General features: G+C 39.3%; 1 protein-coding gene across 5 annotated transcripts in view; it reads right to left on the bottom strand.

The window, feature by feature from the left end:
• The window catches only part of PPP4R3A (protein phosphatase 4 regulatory subunit 3A), a 47,071-nt gene extending 26,595 nt beyond the window's left edge, over nt 1-20,476 (bottom strand). Inside the window, exons 1-4 of one of the 5 annotated variants that reach the window (XM_075151254.1) lie at nt 19,219-20,463; nt 17,167-17,240; nt 11,107-11,162; nt 1,093-1,191 (exon numbers count right to left, since the gene is read on the bottom strand). Coding sequence is in view for 4 of the 5 variants with exons in the window: in XM_075151252.1 (XP_075007353.1) it covers nt 1,093-1,191; nt 11,107-11,162; nt 19,219-19,360 (297 nt within the window). In the remaining variant the exon portion in view is untranslated. Of the gene's footprint in view, nt 1-1,092; nt 1,192-11,106; nt 11,163-17,166; nt 17,241-19,218 lie in introns of all 5 variants that reach the window. The other 4 variants (XM_075151252.1, XM_075151250.1, XM_075151251.1 and 1 more) reach the window with 4 other exon arrangements.
• Between the last annotated feature and the right edge of the window lie 3,299 nt (nt 20,477-23,775).

Here is a 23,775-nt window from a genome sequence, read left to right as displayed (position 1 = left end):
GATCTATACATACGCAATCATGTATAGATCTCTTTTGCTTTATTTCCGAAATCAGTGAGAATAAACTCCAAAAGACAGAGTGGAGAGAGCTAGATGTTTGTTAAGAACAGAAAGAGAATTACACAAATTTAGAGAAATCCCACCTAATGTAGCACAGAAATTAAGAGAAGTTGTAATGCTTGGAACAGAAGAAAAAACCCAAACACGAACTGACAAACTGAACTAACATCAGTGAATATATTGACTAAACTCTTTTGGGTATTGGTCAATAGTTAATACCTAACCAAACGTTACCCAGAAACAATACTGATTCAGTGACTATATAGTCATCCGGTCGTAGTGGTAAAACATAATGAGTTAATCAGCACATATTAAAACACATGCATGCTACATATAAATTGTTTGATTTCTTTAAACTGTAAGAATTTTAGCTTTGAGGTGGTAATACAGGGATAGAGCTATCGCCTACTTCAACTATCAGATCAATCTTTCATACCCTGACAGTCAACAGAAGCATACTGTCATATTTACATGGCAAAAAGTTCTGTTGAGAAACTCAATATTCCCCTCACCTGAAACAGAAGAATGAGATAAGAGAAAGAAAAGAATGAGAAGTGTAGAAAGAGAAATATGAATAAGATATGGTTAAATCCATGAGAAATACATTATAAAATTCACTAAGAGCTCACATACGTTCTTCTCTCTACAATAAAACTTTGGACAGGTAACCTTTTTCCTTCTGGCCAACCTGGAAAAAGTTAATTATGAAACTAATTGTTATGAAACTTTTTAAGCACTCATTTTTGAGTTAAACTTCCTTGGGCGATAATAGAGCTAAAAAGTTACGTTAAGCAAAAAGGCCTGAAAATGCTCTTAAAAAAACTCCTCAAACATAGTTTAAGTTCATATCAAATTCCTGGAGGAAGGCGAAAGTTTTCCAACTCAAAAATGCAAAATCTGGGGAAGATGGCTAAGATGATCGTTTTTACTTTCTATCTTCTGTGTTCAGATTCACCTCTTAGAACAGTCTAAAAATTTTGAACACAAACATTAAGATTTAGGTTGTCTCAGTCTTACATTTATCAAACTTACCTGACATATTTTTTCCCATATTTCATCACATCCTGCTTTTTCTTGAAAGCTAAGTGCCAAATCATAATTTTCAGCTTCAGACCACACGATCAAGGTATCCTTTAAAGAAAGGAAGAGTATCTTCAGGCAACGTATTTCAGATTTTACAAACCTGAATAGTGTTTAAAGAGTAAATTTTTAAATAAAAACAGCTTGACACCTAATTACGACAGGACAGTATTACAATACAAATGTAATCATCATACTTTGAAAGATTTTTATATGTTCTGAGATCTTAGGATTAAAAATATTTCTGCATAAATCAGAATAAGGAAGTTCCAGAAAGATACTGAAAGTTTTAGTTCTTAATTCATGTGACCATAATACTGTAAATCTCAAAAAGATTGATCTAGAATATGTACTTCTACCTCAATGCATCCTCTGATAAAATACAGTAACAAAAGCAACAGGTTTTTTTGTTTTGTTTTGTTTTAAATCTGTTTCGACTGGACCACATAAAACTGCACATCTTTTGTAGGATCAAAGTTACAACCATTTTTTTCATATTTTATAGGCCCCAGAAGACACTGTGCTAATGCACAGAACAGCTGCTTAAAAAGCAGCCCCAAGATGCCTACAAGCTGTAAACAAGAACAGAAACTTGAATATGCACACAGTTAACTGCCTAAGAGTGCATACCTATTACACTGAACCACACAACACCATTTTTATTCATTCCAAACTACAATTCTGAAAGGATGTTTTGCCCTAGATTTCTAGAACTTAGTTGAAACTGTGCTTAGCTATGCTTACCACCCAGACACTTAAGCTCTCATCTACTTACTAGAATAGTTCAAGAGTTTATCAGAGCCCTCCTATTGCATGCAAAAACAATATATGGAAGTGGAAGCTGATGCTGCAAAACAGCAATATCGCACACTGATAAGGTATTTGATGCAGTAGTTTACAGTCAGTCTGCTAAATAACTGTTAGAATTAAAAAAAAAAGAGAAGAAAATATAATCTGCATTATTCACATATTGAATCAAGTTTTATTTTAAAAGTCTTTTGTCTTCCTATAACAGCTAGCTGAAATACAGCCACATTAAATATATATAGCCCCATGAAACTCCATTATTTCAGTTAAGTGCTAAAACATGCATTTACTCACTTGGACAAGCGACATGAGATTTTTTCTACTTATATTTCAATGAGAAATTTTTGATTCATTAAGTATAGATTTTGCTTATAGTGATTATTCCTAAAGGAATTAATTTTAAACATGTGCAAAAGCACTATAAGTTGCCAGACATTTATAAAGTTTAAGACAGTTTATTAATTAGGCTTAATTTATTTCAAATACTAAAATGAACACTGAGGATAAAGAGAAATGTTACATTTAGATTTCGATATGCACTTACTAGAAAACTCCTTAAACTAAACTATAATCTAAATAGCATGATCAGCTAGCTCCATTAGGATTCAGTCACGCAATGAATATAATCAATTTGCCATTACCAGAGCAGCTATACTGCTTCAGAGGCACTAATGGCTTTACCTTGCAAATGGCAAATAGTTTACCTTTTCCTTTTCCAAAGGGTTGAGGAAGAGGTGGTACACAGAAGAAAGGGATTTAGGAAGACCACCTCCAAAATACAAAAGGAAGAAGAAAGTCACAATTAATAGTTTATTCTCTACAAGACAGGTCCGGTGCAAATACTCTGGTAGTAACAGATTGAGAGCACCTAGTACTGCTGACTCCTATAGAGTAAGAAAAATAACCGTTTACAAAAATTTAGAAAGGGGAAGTCCAAAAGAAAAGATTTTTTTTTTTTAACCATCTTTTAAAAACAGTAGGTACCTTACTGCAGTATTCATTGTATGTATCAGGTTCAAAATCTAATACGTTAATCTCTACAATTAGTATTTATACTGCAGTAATTTTCAAGGCCACTGTCTCCTCAGCTTCCCACTGAGTAGCGCTTATTTAATTTAAAAAAAACCAAACCTAATGCTAAATCTTAAGTAGGCCCTAGCAGAACTTGCAACATTCCTATCTAATTACATTTCCATTTAAGTGAAAGTGGTTAGATTTCTAGGCAAACCATTTCCAAAAGAACATAAAAAGGTGTTTTCTTCTCTATAAAGATTATGACTAACAAATAGGGAAATGACTAAAAGAACACAAATAAGAACAGTGTTATTTACATTAACTGCAGTAAGTTCAGTAAACAAAAGCTCTAACTCTGAATACAATCCAGCACTGGACCAAGACAGGTCTGTCTTTTTCCTCTGGGGAGAGGAGGGATGGAGGAAGGAAAGCAGGCACAGGAAGAATGAAAGGGAAGACACAAAGGGAAAGCTGCTTTTGAAAACTATAGTCACAGATGTACAGAAGTGTATTTGGCCATAGTATAGCAATTGTTTGTGTTAAACAAGATCATCTACTATCATACATGGAAGTTCAGACAGTATTTTTTCACCTCTACACATTCTGTTTTTTTTTTTTTTAATAGTTTCTTCTTCGGAAAGCAAAACAAAAACTGCTGAAAAATTATTTGTGCAGCAGAACAACAATCTTCAAGTTTGGTTTATTAATATTAGAAAAGTATTTTCCAATTGCCAACATTAACGATTTCAAACAATTAGTCATCCATTGTCTTATCCCACAAGGATTTCATATTATAGATTAACACCAGTGTCTCAACAGAAATCTATCAATTGCTACTCTCCAAATCTTCAGTAAGAGTGTATTTGCTTGTATATCCTTTCTTGCCTCAAAGGGCTTTCAAAAAGAGAACATGAAACAAAGTGAGAAAAGCGCTTCACTCTGTTGCATAATACACAGTTCAGTCAAAGTTTAAATTCACTGTTAAATGCAGACAGTTATTAATGTAATTCCATTTTCTTAATCCTACAAAGCTTATAATCATCAAAAAGGCGACCAGTACAAGACTTATACATGTAGGGAGATGTGACTGAAGGAAATTCTAGATGTAGTTAAAGATAAAAAAAACAGGAATAAAAGTCTAGTTTCTGCTTGTTTTATTTAAAGGAATCTTTCTATGTGTTTGATCTGAAATCTCCTCAGTGTAATTTGAATCCACTAACTGCTCTGGATCTCTCAGCTATGGAATAGGACTATCTGTTGCTTCCAAATGCCAAACATTACTTCTTGCAACTCCAAAAAGCAACTGAAATTTCTGAAAGACCGCCTCCTCTATTCCAAAAGAAAACGGGAGTGTGAATAAATATGCTTAGTAATAGTAGCTATTGGTTAGAGAGGTAAGGAGATGAGTCCTGCACGTTACCCCTCTATAAGCATAAAATCTTCAGTCTTATATGATTCATAAAAGCAGTTCTGGCTCAGTTTGATCAAAAACATATCCTTTTTTTGCATTACATACAAAATGCTAGCCTCTAAACAAGGAACTGGATGAGATGGCTAAAACAAGCATCTAAAATTTGTTCTGATCTAGCTTGTCGTTAAACACAATTAAAATGTGAAACTGCAGTATTAAATCATAGCTACATTGTGTGAACTGAGTCATAAACATCGACAAATGTTTTATCATTGAAGGCTTTCATATTGAGTGCTCTGCAAGAATCCTAGCATTCTAGCTTCTCACATTTTTCAAGATGCATTAGAGTTCTTGGGAAGATCTTTTTTAAACAGGATGATAATCCTATTTAAACTTACGGAGAGTTCATGATCTTATTCCGAGTTTGAAAATCATTTGCTGCTGCGCAAAAAAAAAATGTTTTGCCAACAGTGCCAGTTGGATGTGTCATCACTACCTTAGACCATACAAAATTTGCTGTCTCCCTAAGACCGTTTATATAAATTTGTCTTCTTTCATATTACTGTTCATTATGATGCACAGATATAAACAGGAATTCTTAATTTTAAGCAAAAATTCTGAGCATGGCCTCTCTTTAGAAGCCCTATGTATTTACCATTCCCATATAATTTCTACCAATGGAGGTTAACTTTTTGCACTTATCCTTATAAAGATACAGCCTGAGGCAAAACTTCTTCAGAATACAATCGGGCATTTCTCTGCTGCTTGCCTCATTTGTTGGCTGCATCAAGCCCACATGGAGCAAGTTCAGGTTAGTTAGAGGTTTTCAATGAAGCACTACTGTGTGCTACATCTCTATTTGAGACGTCATGCCCAAGAAGCTAACCTTCAAAAACACTACTGCAATAGTTTAAGCCAGCAAGCAGTGGCAATTGCACTTAGATGGACAGGGCTTAGCATCTACCATATGATTTCTTCTCACTTTTTGAAATGATTTCCAAAATGCTTACTTTCCTTAATAGAAAGGTTGTTGAATACACACAAGTCTCAAGTTCTCACCATAACACTAACCAGAGGTCACATTTTTATTAGATATTAAATCAGTTTTATTTAACTGTTAGGAAGCTGATTAGCAGGTGTGTTGTACAGCATTCATATAATCTCCAAAGCAAGCCCTGGGATTTCATAACGAAGACTTCCAGAGCAACTAGTACTCAGGATTTGATTCTGCTGTAAAACTGATTTAAGATTTCTTTCCTAATGTGATAAAATTAAGAAAACTGTTATTGTTTGACAATGCCCTCTCACTGGTGTTCACGTCCAGGGAGAATACTAGTCTTCTCTGTAGCTCCAGAATATTTTCTTGGCATCCCTATGAGATTTAGGCTACCCTCAAGAAGTAGTGATCCCCCAAATTAGACAGGTCTTTCGTAAATTCTTGCTTTTTGTCTTAAAAAGCAAATTAATCTCTTCCTACTAGCCCTCAAACGATTTTGGCCTATGACACTTTCCTGGCCCCACTGGAAGTTCAACAGAGGAAGGTTGTTTCTCCCCCTCTTGGGCTGCCTGATGGCTAGTTTTCCTTAACTAAGCCCTTACATTGTTTACAGTTACAGACACTTCCCTGCACATGCCAAGCCACCTTTCAGCATCTTGCCAACTAATTATTTACAGTCAAAAGTACTGTAAAGCAACTTATTTAATAAGCAGCTTTCTGTTTATGAAATAAACTACCAGCACTACCCAGGTTTTTTAAATTAAATATATATAGTTATCGTGGTAGGTTGCAGCAGAATCTTCAAGCTAAAAAAAACCCGCCCCAGTAACGTAATATAAAGTTTCAATTCTGCATTTGTTTTTGTGCATTTGTTGACCTAGAACCTGGATTTCTGGATGTGCTAACAAGTTATCCCAAAAACTGGAATAACATATCAAAGGCACACTCAGACTTTTGGCAGAATGTATTCTATTAGCTTCTATGAAAGCTCAACAATCATACGTGACTTTTCAGTTAGTGATTTCATAGCTGCATACCCATGAATGACATGGAATAAAATCAGTTTATTAGTTCTATAACTGAACCTTGACTCACTGGCCTAGTGACCATACTCAGAAACAGCAGAAAATTTAGATTTCACAGGAAAACATGCGTGAAGATAAAGTAATATGTAATCATTTAAAACAGATGAACCAACCCACCCCAAAACCAAGAGCAGTCACTCCCCTTGTTTCTCCCCTCACCCCACAAAACCACACGCTTTTCCTTATTATCTTAGCTACAACAGGCACAAATTTTATTGAAACAGTTTCACTGTTGGCTCGCTTGTCCTGACAGCAAGGGTAGGAAGTTCATCTTCTCTGTCATTCTGCCAGTGCCTTTCTGGATCTTTTCAAAATTTAGCTTTGATATTAATAAGTCTGCTCTCCATCATTCAAGGATAGCCACCTTCGAGCTACATAGCTAGTAGATGGTACTCTGGATGAATTTAAGCTTTGTATTCTTGTGAGGAACTGAAAAAGGGATTGCAAAAGCAGAGGACACAAGACACTGAAGTTTCTAGTGCAGAGGCAAGACTTTGTAGCTGGAAGCAACTCAAGTCTTCCTTGTTTCAGGCACAAAAAGGGATGCAATACATACTTCATCACTGAATTACAGGATGTGCATGGATGTATCTAAAACAAAGTTGAGGATATAAGTCTTTACTGTTCTATTGCTAAAGCATTGCCCAAGTATATTGAAAAATATATACCCCAGTCCACACCTGTATCAGCTTTCTCCCTAGATAAATGCTATGTATATAGAGTTTATTTCTCCTTTAAAGTTGCATAGGAAGAGGTGTGTTGTCCTAAAATACTAGTGCAATTATTCATTTTCTGAATAAGGATCACTTGTTTAAGAATAGCACCTCTGTCACTAGCATTCTGGAATTGTGTCATTTTAATGCCTTTAAAAAAAAAAAACAAAAAACACAAACATAAAAAACCAGAGCATAGATTGAAGCGTATAAACCAACTTCACCAGGACATTTTAATTAAAGTATCTTCTACCTTTGCTAGTATATTAAGAAAACAACCAACAACAGAAGAGGAAAACTAAGTAGTCTATGTGTGGTCCAGCAACCCATAGCATAATTAAATTCCACTTACTAAACAAAATTTGCTTTTAAGCTGTGAGTTACTTACCCATGATTAAATCCAGTATATTCCATACCAAAGTTATAGGACCATTATTGTAACATTTTAAAATAAGAATACCAATAAAACTTAACATACAGCCCTAAGAAGAACACAAGTCAGGAGGCCAAGTGGCTGTACTGATGCACATTTTGCTTTTTCCAGAAGAAATCTTCTGCCTACAAATTGTACCTTAACATAAGAAATATTAGTCCTTTTTCTGAGCCACAGGACATTAGTTTCTTTCTAGTTTGTTTTCCTCATATGGATTCCTTTCTTCTAGTTCTAGTATAAGTCATGATGAGTTTCCCAGGAAGTACATGGTTCAGAGCACCCAAAACCTTCCACTGGTAGCAATTCTATGTTACAGAATCAGATACATAGACATATCTTTCTTTTTGAACACACAGCAGAAAATGACTATTCATTGTGACAGAAAGACTAATCTAATTTACCTGACTAGTGAAAAGGTAGTTAAAAGACTGCCTACGTGTTCCATGCTTTAAGGAATTACTTCAAATCTCCAGATGGCCGGTAAGTCTGGGAAGACCGGGGACTAGATTGTGCAAACTGAAGTATCTCAGGACCGTGTTGATGTATGAAAAATGAGTCCCCGAGCAGGTCTCAAGATCTGCCAAGCTTTCTTCCTCTCCAAAGGGAAAACAGACAGTTGTTATCTACCACCAATTAGATCAACATTTACGTGCACACAGAGACCTGACTAATCCACAATAAAGGGCAGTCATTGCTTTCAACCCTAAACCCCAAGAAATCTAAAGCAGACAATTTATTAAAAGTTTCCTTGAAGCTCAGGTTCACAGGGTATGGGTTTTGTGTTTTTTTTTTTTGGTTGGTTGGGCTTTTTTTTGTGGTTTCTATGGATGTTTTACACACCAAGAGAACAGGGGCAGCAAGGCAAACTTGTACTCAGGTCTTCACACTATTATTTTGACAAATACGATCTAAGCTGTGACAGTTATTATTAAAATACACATATGTACAGGTTGAGATTGCATAATTTGTGATATCAACAATTACTGAGACAATCTATTTCACACTAGCACTAATAGTGCAGCATAGGTAGAAGGTTCTTTCACCAGCAGAAGAATTTCACTGTTTATCACAAACGTATCTATAGGCTTCCTGGAGAACCCAAAGCAACTGGCATAGCAAGTTTCCCCAAAGAGCTTAACTATCACACATCTCTCCGTCCTTCCAACCACAAATTACGTTAGTTGGTCCAATAAAAGACTGTTTCTTCTGACAAGCCTCATGTCAGGCTAGAGAAAAGTCAGAACTCATCCACTTATTCCATTAGATATCTGAAATGCCCAGAAGCCACATGCTAAGTATGACACAGTAAAAACAGCTCTGATGGACTGCTATGTACCCCTTTAAAAGGGAATGGAGGTTTACCCTCACAACAAAACTTTAAAATAAAAGACTTGTAAGACCATAACACTGGGAAGTTACTTTGAAGTTTTAAATCTTATGTTTCCAGGAGATTTTTCTTGAAATTTTATGAGTGCAACTGACAACTGCAGGCAAACTCACATTATGTAAGTCCTCTATCTCAGGCTGCAATTTCACTAGTAGCTGAGGTGACCTAAGCAGCATTCTGCAGCCAAAAAGGGAAGATCTCGCTCACTCTTCCATCCCACAGTTCCACAAATGATCTTGTGTGAGGTGGCTCTCTGCTGATGTAGAGAGTTACCAGTTTTTGAAGAGGAATTTGGAGTACCAAATTGATTTTTTTTGTGGTTTAGGCAGTTCAGAGTTCTATGAGCAGAGCTGGTAAGAAGCAACTCTTCCTTTCAGCTGCTAAGCTCCAAGCTTAGCTCATATGGAATCAGGTTTAAACTCTGAACTTGCCTTTTACTAAGGGAAAGGACAAGTAGGCCTTACCTGAAAGATAACGTGCTACAAAGTAGGATTAATACACGCACCAAGAAAGATTTGGTATTTCTAAGGCTCAGAGTGGAGCCCTACATTCAATCTGTATTAGATACTGCTGTGCTTAAATAATATGAACAATCCACCTGCAAATATAAATTTCTGTCTATGCAGCATTTGAAAGCTTTAAGAACAGCACTATTCCTTCTCCAGCACAGAAACCATACAGTGCTGTTCTAACAGGACAGATTCGTGTTTAGTATTTTATTTCTCTAACCACACTATCACAATCACAGTATTGATTTGTGCAGTGCTAGGTGACAATACACGTCTGACCCAGAGTAGCAATAAGCAGATATGAAATGCTGTTGCACTGACAGGCATGTGTGGTCGTTTGCACTGATCTTACAATTTAATGCCTACTTTAAGCAGTTTGATCATGTTTGATCTGGCATAAAGCCTACTGACACGAAGCTTGCCCCTCAATGTTCTTTGAACAGATTTGAACCAGCAAAGCAAGTTTACACTAGATCAGTGCTTTATGCCATAGAGCTGTGAAATATTCAATGTCATTTTAGGAGTCCTAAAGCTCAAGTTACTGTATCATAGAACCACGACCTCAAGCTAGTAAGGATTACAACTAAGAGTTAGTTCACTTAGCATTTTTGCTGGTCTTGTCCTTTCTTACTCCCTGCAATTGATTCTCCTGAATCAATTGGCCTTACCAGTTGTTCAGTACGGACTGTGTATATGGAGCATGATGAATTATATCAAAGGGCAGATACAGGTTAAATTTTCCAAGGAAGGCTATTTTAAACCCCGGCTGGTTCTCCCCATTCAGTTCTACATACAATCCTACAAACAGCTGCAGCCGCACAACCACTGGGACTGCCCGTGAGCAAAACTACAGTATGTCTATGCTTATAATAAACTATTAAAGCTGAAGACTGAAGAGTGTTTTAATACATTAACTGTACCTGACAGGATTTTAGCAAGTCTGAGCTGACCAGACAGGCAACAAAATACAATCTGGTTCAGCATTTCTAAACCTCTAAGGGTAATTCTCAGCATCCATGAGATAAGAACAGCAAACAAAGTGCAAGACCTACAGTTTTTCACTCATCTCAGTAGCATTCTTTAGAGGCTCACAATGTATGGCTTAAATAATTAAAGCAAGGTGCAAACTAGAGGTGAGAAGCTGCTTTTATGTACACAGAATGCTTTAAAGCAGTAGTAACCCATATCCATCTTCCAAGTAAAAGCCAAACGAAGGTAAACATGCAAATAGTTTTAAAGCCTTCTAATCTTCTCCTAAATAAAATCATTGAAAGTTGCAGTATCTGAAATATAAAGAAGAAAAAGGCCAGATTATATTAAGTTTCAGATACTATAACCCTCAGGAACCTCAGCTACTTTGTGATTTTCACAAATATGCTTTGCCCATCTCTTCCAAAGCACTTTTTGGTGTAAAACAGAGTGCAAGTTATCTATATAACTTTATAAAAAATGTGGAGAAATAACACACATGTATCACGAAATACTTTGCCTCCTATTTTTGGTACAAGAACATACAATATGATTTGCAATAAAGGCAAAAAAATTACTGTGTTGCTCAAGTTAAAGAACCTGCCTTTAAACGTGAGGGAGGGGAAGAAAAGTATGTTTACCTGTTGCTTCTGGTACGCAGTGTTCGGGTTAATTTTGGACTCCAAAAGAAGAGAGCCTAGAAAAAAAGTTACACTTATTTACATGTGTACTAAAATTTCAATTTCAACATGAATTTTCTGATCACTCTTTCCTCAAGTAGGTATTAACACCTTTCCTCCCAACAATAAGCCTGTTAAACCCATATTCTACAGCTTTATATTTCATTTTTCCCTCAAAGACATTGTTCACATAGTACAGAACATTCAAGAGTGTTGTAAGGACTGGATTTTTAACCTCCTTCTTATTCCAAGTAATGACTTTTCTATGCAAAATTTTTTAGAGATGATAAAGTCTGCAAAATATCAGCACACAAAAAGCATCACAACTGCATTCCATAAATCACCTACGGCTGTTTTGTACGAAATTTGCTGATGATGTGGTATTTGTTCTTAAAGTTTAGCTAAAACACTTATATTAGTTTGCTGGAAAGCATATCTAGAAACTAATACCTAGAGCAGCAACTGTTGTGACTGCCAATACCAAAAAAACTTCAGACATGATAAACTTAGGAACAATGGTTTCATAGCAGCTTATACTGATTTAAGACACAGAACAGCAATTCCGTTCTCATGTCTGTGTTTTCTTGTCTTTCCTTTTGCATAAGCGTTAGTGTTAATACAGGTCACATTTAAATGGTTCGGAGGGTTGATCTAGGTAAAAACAATCCTTAAAACTGCTTTTATTTTTGGTCCAATCACTTCCCTCATCCACCTTGCTGCTCAGCTACCACAAATACCAGTGCATGAGGGACTCTTTACAGCCATGACTTAAATTTACATATCTGCAGAGCTTCACTCAACATACATGAAGAAGTACTGATAAATTAACTTGCACAGTCAGTCTTGTAATTAAAACACAAGGCTGCAAGCACCCCTTTAAAGAGGCACTTCTCCATTCATTTACTTGCTTAAATTTATTCTTTAGGAAAAGTCCAAACTTTCTTGAAGAAAAGTCTCAACTTCTCAGTTTCATAGCTATAGTTCTAAGGCATATTTAGTTCTAGCATATTTGCCAAATATCCTCATAAAATCTACACTAAAGAAAAATGAAAATGCTTCAACCACTTCAAATATGGAAGCCTGAGAACTTGAAGACAGGACAAGGAAACTACTTGGATTTGAAAAACATACTTGGAATTGAAAATTGTACTTCCGAATCTCACAGTAGAATCAACAATGATTAGCTAGTTTTCACTATCTGAAGAGTATACCAATTATAAAATCCACAGCAAAAAATATCCCAAACCAATGTTTGTTTACTAGGTATCACTATCCTCAATCTCATAGGTTACATTTATAAAAAAACCTCACACTCCTTTCCTGAAAAACTGCTACTGACTAATAGAAGATCATAGAATCATAGGATAGTTTGGGTTGGAAGGGACATTTAAAGGTCATCTAGTCCAACCCCCCTCCCATGGGCAGGGACATCTTCAACTCGATCAGGTTGCTCAAATCCCTGTCCAACCTGACCTTGAATGTTTCCAGGGATGGGGCACCTACCACCTCTCTGGGCAGCCTGTTCCAGTGTTTCACCACCCTCATTGTAAAAAATTTCTTCCTTATATCTAGTCTAAATCTACCCTCTTCTAGTTTAAAACCATTCCCCCTTGTCCTGTTGCTACAGGCCCAGCTAAAAAGTCTGTCCCCATCTTTCTTATAAGCCCCCTTTAAGTACTGAAAGGCTGCAATAAGGTCTCCCTGGAGCCTTCTCTTCTCCAGGCTGAACAACCCCAACCCTTTCAAGCCTTTCCTCACAGGAGAGGTGTTCCATCCCTCTGATCACTTCTGTCACCCTCCTCTGGACCCGCTCCAACAGGTCCATGTCTTTCCTGTACTGAGGACTCCAGAGCTGGACACAGTACTCCAGGTGGGGTAAGAAAGGTTATTACTTCATGAATTTAGAAGCTTTACTAAAGATTTTTATATTCATTAGCTTACTATGTATGTGATAACCAGATACAATTAATTAATCTTTTTTTTTTTTTAATTAACAAAGTAACTTACCTGTGATGGCTGCTTCTTCCTAATTTCTAAGTCTATAGTTCTACAACATCCAGCCTTCGCTAATGAAGTTGGCTTGAGAAGCTATCGCCCTGTCTCAACTGCTCTTGCAGCAAGAGCTGTTTACAAACTAAGATACAATCCAACAACAAAACTGAACTAAATAGCCCTCAGAGGAAAACAAGACACAACAAAAAAGCAATCTCCCCCCCAAAACCAGATATACTACCCTTTCTTTTTTTAACAGTTTTTCCAGTTTTCTAACCTGCATCAGCTCTGTTAAAGCAGCTTATTTGTTTAAGTGTGACAGCATAACTAAAGAAAAAAATAAAAATCACAAACTTGAGCAGGACAGAGAAGGAAAACATCTAAGATGAGCTTTACTGATGAATCCAATACACTGTGGTACTTAGGCCATAGCTTCGAGCTTTGAATTTTGCGTTTGCCTAGTGAACATTTAAAAACAGCATTCCCTTTTCCGTTATAATCATCACTTACAGGCAGTATTTCACTTCAATCTTACTTTCAGTTTCAAAGCCTCAGCTTCAACTACATGAAGTTTTAGAATATTATTTTGTGCTATTAACTTGGTTGACTAACTTCTAGAAAGCCTTTACTGTCTATAAATATTTAATAGCAGCAAATATTTATTAGAATCTTGTAAGAATTAAAAGCAATTGATAATTTCAACATTGTATTTTAACTGCTGAACACAGATCTACAGACATGGAAATCCTGAAATTAGCAGAATATCATACATAACTTGAACACTATGTTTGACAAAATACTATTAAAAAAAAAATCTTGAAGACAATTGAATGCAGACATTTCATGTTCCAGGATAGAAGCAGACACTACAGAATGACCTCTTTACTAGACTTATCACAAAAGATCATTTCTTCTTCTCTACTAAACCTGACGCTTGCAGGAAAGACAAATCAAGCCTTATAAGGCTTGACTTGCTTCTCATTACCACATGATTCAACTTATTCTTCACCATTCCGGACAACAACTAGAAAAAAAATGAATTTGGAGATAGAAACATACCGAAGTGAAAACTGTGCTCTATAACCCGTAACTGCCCCAAATCCATCCTTCTGGAGAATCTGATGCTCCATTTGTGCAATTTGTTCCCCAAAAAGGGTTCAATGACTCAAAATCAGTGAGTATTCTACTAGTTAGTTCAGTGAGTTTATTTTCATACAGTAAGTTTTATAGGGTCAAGCCCCTTCCTGGTATGAGGCAGTCTCAGGTCTCTGTTAGTTGCTTCTGGGAACCAGGCAACAGTAACAGATGTCTGTAACGCAAATATATTCTTTAAATAAAGGTTGCAGAAATCTAACATACAGCAAATAAAGTTGTTCTCCATTCAAAGTCCATATCGGTATCGATTCCTAAATACAGTTCAAGATGCTTACTCCTGCATTTGTCGTAAGTAATTACTTTCTATGTAGGTATTTTTCTCTTGGTACTATCCTAGAATATGTTAAGACTATCCAGTCCACTTTATAAAAATACACCAATAAAATTTCATCTTCATTGACCCAATGACTCTATTCAAAGTTAGGTAAGACCTGAAAACACGGCTTAATACAAGCTATGGTTTTAGTAAACCCTCCAAAATTATGCAGATCTAGTTATTTTCTAAATTATAGTCTTGAATGAATTTGTAAAGGTAACTGCAAAACATCGGTGCCAGAAAGTAACATCTGAAACCACCTATAAAGAAGACAACACTGATTTGCAGAATTCTGTTATTTGCCACTGTAATGCAATATAGCACAGCTGGGTTTTTTTGTTAGTATAACACCACTGTTCTGTGCTGTGAAAGGAATGCATGTATAGGGAAAGTCTTGCTCAGAAGAGATTACATACAGATATACAACGCTATTTTCAAAGATATTTAGAGAACATCAAATATCCCAATCCAGTATCTTAAACAACAAATCTGTAGACTTGTTTACATATATGCATATGGAGGAGACCTGCTTATACGGAATACTGCTCCTCTCCCATCAAACTGTTACGTGGATCCTTCCTCAAAAGGAGAAAAGATACAGTGTCACTCATTACTCCTCACTGGTATAAACATGTTTATGTTTAAACAAAAATTTCAATTCAAGACCTGTTTTTTGCAAGATGCACACAGGTTTAAGTTCTGCAATCAGTTCTGCTGCTACGGAATCACAGAAACCAATCCACAGAAGCTTAGGAAACAGCTCAAACCGAGGTCCAAGAATGCACTCTGCATTCACAAGGGACTATTCCTCAGTCTAAAACATTTCTGAAGGGTCAAACCCAAACATTAAGGAGAGGGGAGAACCAGGAGAAAAGAAACAAACAAAAATTTCCCCCACCCCCATGGTTTTTTTCATTTTAACCTAAGGTAAGTACATAACCACAGAATTTTCTGTGTTACTTTCCTAAAAATAAATAAATTCATCCTTGAGTTTGAGCAAGGTAAAGCAAACTTGAGCCAAATTTTAGCTAAGTCTTCTGCTAGCATTACAGGGTTACTGATACCTAGTCTAAAGAAACAGCGAGGATGCAGATGCCTACCTTGTGGCAGAAGTCATTAACATATAGAATTCAGAAGTGGCAAACTACAATTTCTGAATAAAAATGATTACATAGTTCCTAAAAGAAAGCTGGCAAGTACGGCCTCCAATGGGGAAGTTCACTTCAGCTGGTCAAAAAGTTTAGTTACAGGACTAGTAAGTTTTAACTAAAAGTTTAAGTCTTCAGATTAACCCAAGTTAGTTGAACAGGAAAGTTCATTTTAGAGGTCACTTCAGTCATCTGGACTCAGAACAAAAAAAGCAATCTGAAACCATGCAGTCAAAAATCTAGAAGCACAGAGACATTTTAAGAATGAGGCAGACCACAGCAGCCTAAAATACCATGTGAGAAACTGGTAAGAAATCAAAGGCTTCTGATTATACACAGAAACTCACATGCAAGGTAATCATTTGTAAGAAAAGAGTTCATTATTGCTCTACTGCAATTCAAGTAGAATACACTGCAACTAGGAACCACACAGAGAAACTTTAAAGGGTTTTAAGTAAAAAAAGTTAACAGTTGTTTAAGTGAAAAAAAAAAACAGTTCCCTGTTTCAAAGCATAATATATCTGATCTGAAAGCAGTTTATGATATTTCTGTACTATAATAGATTACTCCAAACTGCCTGCAATGACTCTTATTCATGCCTGGGAGCATTAGACATCTCAGATAGCAACACAGATCACTCACCTGCTCTAAATTCTTTTAAGATGGTGTTAAAAAAACACCAACCCAAGAAAAAAAAACACTCCTACAGATAAAAAAATTGCACACTTATTCAGTTCTTATTGCTCCAATTCCAAATGATAGCTTACCTTGGACTTGGCATACTGATGGTAGCTCCCTTATCTGAACACCCTGACCCTGCCATAAAATCTCAACCACTTGTAAAGCAGCTATGGAGCCACACCAAGTCACAGCTGCACAATCAAGACTGAACTATGCGCTAGCCCACACGGTCAGCCAAACGAACCTCTGCTAATCCTGCTGTTGCTCTGTGCACAGCCGAACTGGCCCTTTAACAGGAGTGGGAATTTCCCATACACAGCAGGAACTACTGCTAACATTCCCCACAGCCTCCCCCAACTCAGGAAACAGAGCCCTCAACTTCAGGCAGATCCTGAGGTTTTCAGTCAGCTTCCTGGAGTAAGTCAGTAAGAACACGCCAGCGTGCACAGGATGAATCTCGGCTCGAACGCTAGGAAAAGCTAGTTTAGAAAAGGAGGAAGGAAGAAGTTTCATTGTGGAAAGAGGAGGAGCTGACAAAGAAAGACAATACAAGAACGCAATGGAAACATGGAGGCGTGGAAAAATGGTGTATAGGTCAGGTTCCTAATACTTGTATGTTTTTGATAATTGGGGGGGGGGGAAATCAGAGTCAACTATTTCATGTAGGTAAAAAAGCACATGAGGGAACACACAAATTGCATAGTACCTCAAACACAAGTCTGGCGTTACCTTTTTCCAAACCATTTGCTCACATGTAAAAATGACTGCATTTGCCTTCAAAATCAGTCCACAAACAATTGACACTGGGAGTAAACAAAACATAAATCAAATTTTATGAGGTGTTTACACAAGCAAGTTAGAAAAACTAGCCTATTAATGAAGTGCACGTATACCCAGGACTGATACCTACTAAATCAAGAACTTAAGCTCTGTATATTATTCAATACCCTTGAAGTACATGTATGCTGTTTTGAGAGAGGTCTAATGTGTGTATCCTATTAAATATATTTCTGTGTATTAGGTGCAATTAGTAAGTTTGAGCCAGTTCTGCTTTGATTAGAGTATCTTAGCTATGCAACACAAAGTAATGACTTCATCTTTGTTTTGGGATCATTTATGCCAATTTGTATCTTCCTTCTTATGGATGTTCATTCACAACAAGTAAGCTGGCAACAAAAGTCCAATTCAGGTTCTAATCAGTCTTAAGCATACATATCCCACTGAAAGTCAATAAAGGGATTTCAGTTTGAATGGGCTATTTCTTCACAAGCAGGTTATGAACTGCAGTTCTTTTGCTTTCTTTTCTAAAAAGAATTAAAAAAAAAACAAACAGGAAATTGCCTATGTATAGAAGACATGACAGTCTTTAAACATGAGCACAGCAGCCATGTAGACAGAAAGGACAGTATCTACAACAAAATATACTGTAAAGATTAGCCTAAAAATTTGGTGATAACCTTCTTTTTACCACCCTCATGTTGAAATTAAACTAAGTCTATTTCCATTTTGAATGTTTCCTCTTACTCTATAAGGTTGAGCCAAACTATAAATGCATCTTCTTCAGTGTAAAATAAATTAAATCAAGTGTCAATTTAACTTTTAAAAATATAATAAAGGAACTAAAAAACCCTGAGATTCATGCTTATCAGAAGCTCAATTATCAAAATCCTGCTTAGATGAAAGTTTGATTCCTCCAAATCAGTTTGTAGAGATTATTGTACAGTTTGTCAGAACTTTCCCAAACAATAAGAATTAATGATTCTCAAGTTGCTTTTCATCCTAGTTCCTACAATGAAAGAGCCAAATAAAGAAAATTACAAGGTCTGTTGACAGTCACAAGCTACAACTAGATCTACAAGTCCCTAGATACAGTAGCTATATATCTAATGAAGTAATAAGTCACGTACTGACAGACTTTACTAGCAAAATGGTACATGCTAGATATTGCAAAGTACACATTTTAAAATCTACTCTGATCATAGCAGTCATGAACTCACTTAACCAATAATCAAGACTAGCCCAAACGTAGCTACAGGGGTAGACAGTACTACTCAACCTATACTATTGTCATATGTTGTCAGAAAATGTAAAGGAAGTTGATAATGCATCGTTTTAAATTTATTTACAGGAAGATCTAGAACTGTTGAAAGACTGAGAACTACTATTCCATTAAAAAAAGCATCTCTGAAAATGCTGTTCTGTCCATTGTATTGTCTTTACTACTGTAAAAACTATACTTTGATAACTGTTGATAGCTTGTAGAACGTCTTGTGTAATTCTTGCTACCAAAGAAAAGAGGGGGGTAAAAAAAAAAGGAGGGGAAAAAAGGGTGTTAGCTATCCCATGACCTTTTAAAAATTTATACTAAAAAACATGATCCAAGTTTTGAACAACTCTTTTCACAAGGGGATCATTTCCAGAAACATCTAAGGAAGGATACATCACAATGATCAGTTTTGAAACTGAAGTACTTTGGGCATCTAGTGATAGATCACTAGATATCCAAACCCATACAAGATTTACAACAAGACCTGAACGTATTTTGTACACAACACTGTGTATTCACTGTGAACCAAGTGCCTACTGTGCTTGCACTTGATGGCAATCTTCCATTTCTTTCACTTGGCCTAACACGAATGAACTATGGTTAGTGCCTACTTGCTTTTAGGAACCATGCTGGAATTACACAGCAAAACATTAAGGCAACAGACACAAAGCTAAGCCCAGTTCCTTTTCTGGGTAGGATGAGGAAAGACTGTACCTTCAGACATACACACTTACCATCACTCTCTGCCCTGACTAGCAGGGACATGCCCTTCAGCCTCTCCACGTAGCAAGAGGACACATGCCCTGTGCCTCGATCATCCCACTGGCGGTCCTCATTTAGCGTGTAAACCTTCACCCTCCGCCGAGTGTCAGTCATCCTGCCGCCTGCCACACCACAGCCACCACTCTGGCTTGCAATTGCTGGAGGGGCAGGAGGCTGGTCGGGGGCTAGGCCCCCCTCAAAGGAGGGGAGCGGGAAAGAAGGTAGCAGCCCCACACGGGCACGCCAAGCAAGCTCTTCTTACTCCTCTTCAGTGTTCCAACGGGATCCTCATTATCGAGGGGAACAGAGGATTGGGGGGCACAGGGGAAGATGGGGAACAAGAAAAGAGGTCAAGATGTGAAAGGGGAGCTGCTCCAGGCACAGTCAGGCGCTGCACAAAAGGCGAGTAAAGCTTACGCAGGGGAGAGCCGTAGAGACGAGAGAGGCTCTTTGCAGGGTGAAGGGCAGGCAGGAGAGGCGGTGAAGAAGGGATCCTGGAGGAGAAGTGGATGCACGGGAGTGGAAGCAGCGGTGGACAGCAGATGGCACGGGCGGCAACGAGCAGCCGGCCCGGGGTGACAGGAGCAGGCGACCCTGGAAGACGGGGCCCTGGCGAGGGAAGCAGGCGGGAGGCTGGCGAAGCCGGGGTGAAGCAGGCGGGGGGAGGCAGGCGGGAGAGGGGCCGCTCGCCCCGGCCTGGAGCTTGGCTCTATTGTGCAGCAGCTGCCCAGGCCCGAAGCCCCTCGCTCGCCGTCCGTCAGCGCGGGGCTTCGAGGAGCCGCCTTCCTTTCCGCCGGGGCTGGCCGGGGTCTGCGGGCACTGCCTGTCCCAGGGCGGGATGAAGCGGGCGGGCGGGCTCAGCGCCCCGTCTCCTCCATGGGCTCCGGTCGCAGGCGGCGGCTTCACTCCCAGCCCGACTCCGCCGCCATATTCTTCTTCCTCCTCCTCCTCCTCCTCCTCCCGGTGCTGCGGCGGCTCAGTCCTGACTCCTCAGCGCGCCCTGCGACGTGGCTGCCCTCCAGGCACTCAGCAGCCGGCCGGCAGAGAGGCGCTCTGCCCTGCCGAGGGGGCGAGCGGCAACGGCGCGGTGCAGCGCGGCCCGTCCAGCCCGGCTGTCTCCGCCTCAGTCACTGCGCGGCCGCCATCTTGGTTTCACCTCTCACTGGAGGCGCGGGGTCTCCCAGCCAGCGGCGGCACGGGCCGCCCGCCAGCATTTAAAGGGCCAGCCGCCCCGAGCGGGCAGCGAGCTAGGGGCGCGCTCCGCGCCCACGGGTGGGCGTGCGCCGGCGGGTCCCACGCGCCCTGGCCGCCCCACGCAGCACCAGCAGCCCTGCCGCACAGCAGCGTGCCCTGCCCTGCCCTGCCCTGCCCTGCCCTGCCCTGCCCTGCCCCGCGCCCAGCACCGCCCCCACGCAGCGCCCTGCCGGGATCGCTCTGGGGCCGCGCGGTCGGGACACGCGTGAGGCCCTGGCCGGGCCGTTACCGCGGGCCCAGGGGGCGGAGGGGCGGCCGGGCCAGGCCGGCGGCGCGGGGGGCAGCGCCGGGTGTCCCCGCTGCCTGCCGCGCCCGGCGGCGGCTCTTCCCGCGCTCCGCGCGGCGCCTGGGACCTCGCCGCGTGCCGCCGGGGCCGGGAGGTGACAGGACGCGCGGCCGCGGCGGCGAGGCGGGGTCCGGCGGCAGCCGCAGGTGTGCGCGGGGGACAAACGCGCGGCCCCGGGTCCCAGCGCAGAGGCATCCTCGGGCAGCTGCTCCCGCCCCGCGGCTCCCTGGGTTGCACCTGGGACCTGGTTTCGGGGTGTCTTGGCTTTGTTGGGCACAGCTGGACCGGTCCTCTCGCAAAAGCGTTTTTTTCCCCCTTTCTTTTTGTCCTGTCAGACGTTGCTGAGTGATCCAAAAGTTAAACGGCTTCTGGTGAGCGGCTGTTGGATCTCCAGCGACGGAGATAGGATCTTACAATTGCAATAACAAACAGAAGCTGTCGAGTCTCTGCTTTTGCCACTGCTGCCAACATCTGAACATGTGTTTGACAGATTTCCCTAAAATATGCAAAAACACTAGCGCATTTGGGACCCCGCAGGCACACCACTGCATGAGAGAGTCCATTTCAGAGTATATTGTAGATATGCTACGTACATGGGAACTCATTGCAATTTATATACTCAATTAGATTGATTTATTTTTATTTTGTACTTTCAAACAAGTATTGATATTTGTTTGTCAAAGTGAGTTATACTGGGGCTGGTTTGAGCCAAAACCACAGATTATGAGCTTTCACCCCAGAATTAATTATGCGTCACGAGGAAGCCTCCAGTCAAGCACTGCTTTCCTTTTTCTGTCTTCTATTTTGCTTGCCCCATGAGAAAGACAGTGTCCAGCTCCACAATTGATCCCCCGTTTCCTGATGTGCTCAGAGGAAGCCATTTGGCCTTTGCTTTCAGGCTTGGCTCTGATGCCTAAAGGCTGTTTAAGAATACAAATGCCCTCAAGAGTATCGTTCAGGCATCCATAACGTAGCTGAAGGTATGTTGTGCTCAGTTGTTCTTCATATGGTGTTCTTGGCTAATGCAACGAAAGGTTTGGAAAGATTCAGTTGTCTGAGAACTGCTGGTTATGGGCCCTGATGAAGGGAAACCGTCACGCAGCACGTGCACAGAAAGACACTCGTCGCCTTTTGGCGACCTGTGCAGCCCCCAAGGGGACGCGCCTGGGGAGGTGCTGTGCCAGAATGTCTCTTAGGCAGTTCTGGAGATGGACTTTTGTGACTTTAAAAAAGATTGATATCACTTAGGGGGTCCCACTTATCCATGGAACCGTTATACTCATTCACAATTTACAAATTGTACCCTCTTGTGGCCATCAGATTAAGCATAGACCACTGTTCACTGCGATTTTCATTCTTTCATGTTTTTTTGTGAATTGAAAACAAGTTCAATCAGATTTCAGTTTGCCTAGTTTGCTTTATGAAAATTTTGGGTTCAGCTTCTTTTCATTGGCCTTGTGTTATTTTGATATCAGTCTGAACAATGCTCAGTCCAACAATAGTGCCTACTTGTCAGGTTTTATCCCGATTCTCATTATATTTGCCAAGCGCTTTTATTTTTTTTAAACGTTTCCACCCCAGTGATTCCAGAAGAACTGTTGGACATTGAGGGCAACTTCCCATGCTGGAAAGAAAAAAAACACTCAGTTTATTTTTCTGAGAGTCTTGAGTTAGAAGGCAAAAGTGTCTCAGGTCACATCTCGATTCCTTCTCTTCATTTCCAGCGGTTTGAAGGACTGTGTCCAGAAGGAAATACTTTAAGGGATCATGAAAGGCCATTCTTAACAGAGCTGAAAGGTTAGGTTCCCTTAGTTCCTGTAAATAATCAAGGACCTTGCCCTGGCAGAGGTTTTGGCCCACCAGGAATTGAGTAATAAATGAGGAAATGGAGTATTGAGTACAGTTTTAAACTTCCCATATTCATAGGAAAGTAACTGCATATGGATCAATTTAATAGGAATAAGCTTAAAATGGGTTTACCAGTGAGGGCCTCTTGCCTCAAGATAACTAATTCTTTCAATATTTGCTCATAATTTTGGGAAAGAATATTACATTGTTATTATGAGGAACTTCAGATCAGACACAGAACTTGGAGCTATGCACTAAAGCATTTTTAGAGCTCCTAAAAATGCTAGCTAATGATTTTCTGACAAAAAAAAGTTGTATTAGAGAAACTAACAACTTCAGACTTTATTATGGTGAAGATAATTGCTAGAATGAAAGTCAGTGCTTGCCCAAGTATTTAGATATGGCTACATTCAGTATGTGCAAACAAGGTTACAATCCATACTATATACACACACACGGACCCTGGCTATGTCTTCTCGTTCCCAAGACATATGTTTTGACTTGTTCCCAAAAAAGCTGTGGAAATGAATGACTGAGTGAAAAGAAAAATTACATAGAAAAACTGTATCAAGGTAGGGGGAGTCTATAAAGAAGACGTCTATAAAGAAGTCAGGGTACTGTGATCAAGAAAGAGGTGAGATTCAGAAAAACACATTTCTGGTTTAGTGGGGAAGTGAACACAGGAGTTTGAAATAAATACATACAAGTAGTAGAAAAAAGGCAAACCTAGCAATCATTACAAGTTATAAAGCATAGAAAAATGGATGAGAATGTCAAAGAATATGCATGTTGGTAGTTTTAGGAACAGCTCAAGTTTTCTAAATCTTAACACTATTATAGACCTGTTATATCTAGATTTTAAAAAAATGTTATATTGATACAAAAAAGTAGAACTGTTTAATACATAAATTCGTTCTATACTTGAAAGAATGTGTGATGTATCTGCATCATATGATGATGACTAAGTGCCTTCCTGGTCATTATTAAGAAGGATATTGAACAACTTTTCTTAGAGAGAAACGTTTTAAAGTACACAGGTCCTGAAGAACTTGAATTTGAGAATCCTAAAGGAGTTTGCTTGTGTGATCTCAGGAAGCATGAAACCATATTAATTTTTAATAAAGCTTAAATTATTGCAGAA

This window comes from Calonectris borealis, chromosome 5 (assembly GCF_964195595.1).
Source record: "Calonectris borealis chromosome 5, bCalBor7.hap1.2, whole genome shotgun sequence".
Taxonomy (NCBI): Eukaryota; Metazoa; Chordata; class Aves; order Procellariiformes; family Procellariidae; genus Calonectris; species Calonectris borealis.
Note: the sequence above shows the minus strand (reverse complement) of the source record. Positions and strands in the feature narration are given on the sequence as shown.